Here is a 2,817-nt window from a genome sequence, read left to right on the forward strand (position 1 = left end):
GAAATAGAGAGAGAGAGAAAGAGAGAGAGAGAGAGAAAGAGAGGGAGAGAGAGAGAGAGAGAGAGAGAGAGAGAGAAAAAGAGAGAGTGAACCATACCAATATAGCAGTAGTGGAGTTACAAAACAAGGCGGTTGGAAATGGGGTTATGTGACTAAGGTTTACTTCCGCTCGAGGCTGTAGTCAACCAAACTGACATGTATGTAATCGATTATGATCACGAGTACTAAATTCCTGCGACGTGAAATGAGCATGGGGGAAGAGAGGGGGGGGAAGATATACCAAAGCCGCATCTATCCAGTTCTACCAAGGAGCTATTTACAAAACTAAAACCTATGAGCGCATGGCATATGAATCGTTTCAAGGTAACCGACTCAAGTATTATTGGAATTATTGCCTGCAACTAGCACGCACGAGTCCATATGTATCTTTGTGTAAGGACACGGAGAGGAGCTAGAAAGGTGAATATAAGTTCACCCTTAGGCATATACGTGTATAGCTCTTAATGATGACGAGATTATTCCAAAATAAAAATTCCGAATGCACAACAAGTAAATGTTAGGCATTCTGAATTCGTGCGTGCGTACGTGTGTGCGTGAAAACGTATGCGAATGCGTGCAGATATTTTTTTTCTCTCTTTGTGTGCGCGAGTGCGCGCGTGCGTGCGGGTGCGGGCGTGTGTTAGACTCTGTTCCGTTTATATAATATTATCTTTAAACCCATTCGACTGTCCAATCAATCAGTCTCAACGCACACACCACGGTCGTGTAGACATTACCAAATTTACCAATTGGCACACTCTATGAAGCGCAATGTATTATTACTACTTATGTAGGTAGCTCGCTTATATGGCAGTTGATAGCATACGGTATCTAACACAATCTGAGCCTCTCACAGACGGACACTTACGCACGCGCGCCCGCGTACGTAATTTATTTATTTATTTATTTATTTATTTATTTATTTATTTATTTGTTTATTAGGAGCACATCTGTTTATTCATGCATTGCTGGTTTTTGTTTTCAGTTTACGAGTTGTGGTTCCAACAGATTATCCTTGAGATTGATTCCGTCAAAAAAATGTTTGGCGGTTCCGTAAGTATAATATATGGTAATGCCAATGCTAAGTCATAACGGAGTGAATGAATGAGGAGCGACCGAGACAGACATACAGAGAGAGAGAGAGAGAGAGAGAGAGAGAGAGAAAGGGAGAGAGAGAGATAAAGATAGATAAAGAGAGAGACATAAAGAAAGAAAGAGCAAGGGAGGGGGCAAAGAGAGATACAGTGCGACCAGGGGAGAGAGTACGTACGAATGACAGACAGCATCGTTAATGTATATAGGCTATTAGCCGGAGGGGGCCAGGATGGTTACGCCTCTTAAACCTATGTTACAGCGACTCCTACACGACCCTAAAGCGCTCCATTCAATACACAACCAGGGATGGATATACAGCTACCTTGCCAAAATATAAAGATTCGCACGTTAAATACATGCTTTGATGTTATTATTGAGTATCCATAGTTTAGTATATTAGTTTACCGTTGAGTAACCATATCGTAAACCCGAACTCCTTCCTGTATAGTAGCTTTCTGACTTCTGTGGCTCAGTCGGAAGCGTTTTCGCTACGTTTCATAACCGTAATCTTTAACACGCTAATTCATAATAGATTAGCCGCAGTCATCGTTACCATATCGTTATCATATTCATATTCATCCATATCGTTGTGATCATTTGTACTGCTTCGTGCTTTAACGTCTCCTAATAATCGCATACGCTTTGTTGTAAAAAATTTGTCTACATAAAATTACAAATAGTTTTTGGTAATTTCAAGACATTAAAATTCCCTACCAATTTGGGTTCAACATGGCGGCAAGTGACTGTCATTTATTAGGTGGGCGTGTTTTGGAAACGTCCCATAATGTGCAAGTAGTCACTATATAACAAACAAAACAACAAAACATAACATAACAACAACACAACAAATACAACACATACACAACACATACATAACACAACAACAACACAACACAACAACACAACATAACATAACAAACAAACAAACATAACAACAACATAACAAACAAACAACACAACAACACAAACAAACATAACAAACAAACAACACAACACAACAACATACATAACATACATAACATACATAACAAACAACAACAAACACATAACAAAACAATACATAACACAACAACATAACAAAACATACACACATAACATACACATAACAATACATAACGTTATATATACATAACGTTTTCAAGATACGTCCACACGGTAAATATACGGTAGGTACACTTATAATATTACACCGTAATTAAATCTAATTGCGCATTTAAGGAGACGTTATTGTTCTAACCACCTGCATATTTTTCTTATCGCATCATGTAGTTCTTGCATTGGAGTCTCATATCACAAAGCAACAAACGCATAATCGCTGGCCTTTCAAATACTAATCGCAATGATGTAGATTGTAACAACAACGAGACCATTAAACCAGCCGGCGTGGGTAGCGGTAAGACCCGAGATGCAACATATGGAATCAGGAATGGCAACGAAGACCTAATAGCGTCGGTAACTAACAACACGTTTCCTTAGCATCATGGCCAGTTTCTCTGCATCTCTAGTATGATTAATATGCTTAATTAATCATAACTTATTTCTTAATTCGTAACATTATATCGCATATTAACTTTGACGGATGCTTGTGATGACTACAATATTAATTAGTAGCTGCGTTGTTACGGCTTATGAGCATATATACTGTTGCTAGTGGTAATCTCAACATTTCCATTATTATTATTA

The 2,817-nt window shown here is 38.4% G+C and overlaps 1 protein-coding gene across 1 annotated transcript in view; it reads left to right on the forward strand.

Annotated features, from left to right (window-relative positions):
* Positions 1-2,817, forward strand: part of LOC106809095 (tryptophan 2,3-dioxygenase-like) — a 16,636-nt gene that overhangs the window by 6,538 nt on the left and 7,281 nt on the right. Inside the window, exons 4-5 of the mRNA XM_014812054.1 lie at positions 1,025-1,092; positions 2,404-2,600. Coding sequence (XP_014667540.1) covers positions 1,025-1,092; positions 2,404-2,600 — 265 coding nt within the window. The remainder of the gene's footprint in view (positions 1-1,024; positions 1,093-2,403; positions 2,601-2,817) is intronic.

Source organism: Priapulus caudatus, unplaced genomic scaffold (genome assembly GCF_000485595.1).
Source record: "Priapulus caudatus unplaced genomic scaffold, Priapulus_caudatus-5.0.1 Scaffold328, whole genome shotgun sequence".
In the NCBI taxonomy this organism is placed as follows: Eukaryota; Metazoa; Priapulida; class Priapulimorpha; order Priapulimorphida; family Priapulidae; genus Priapulus; species Priapulus caudatus.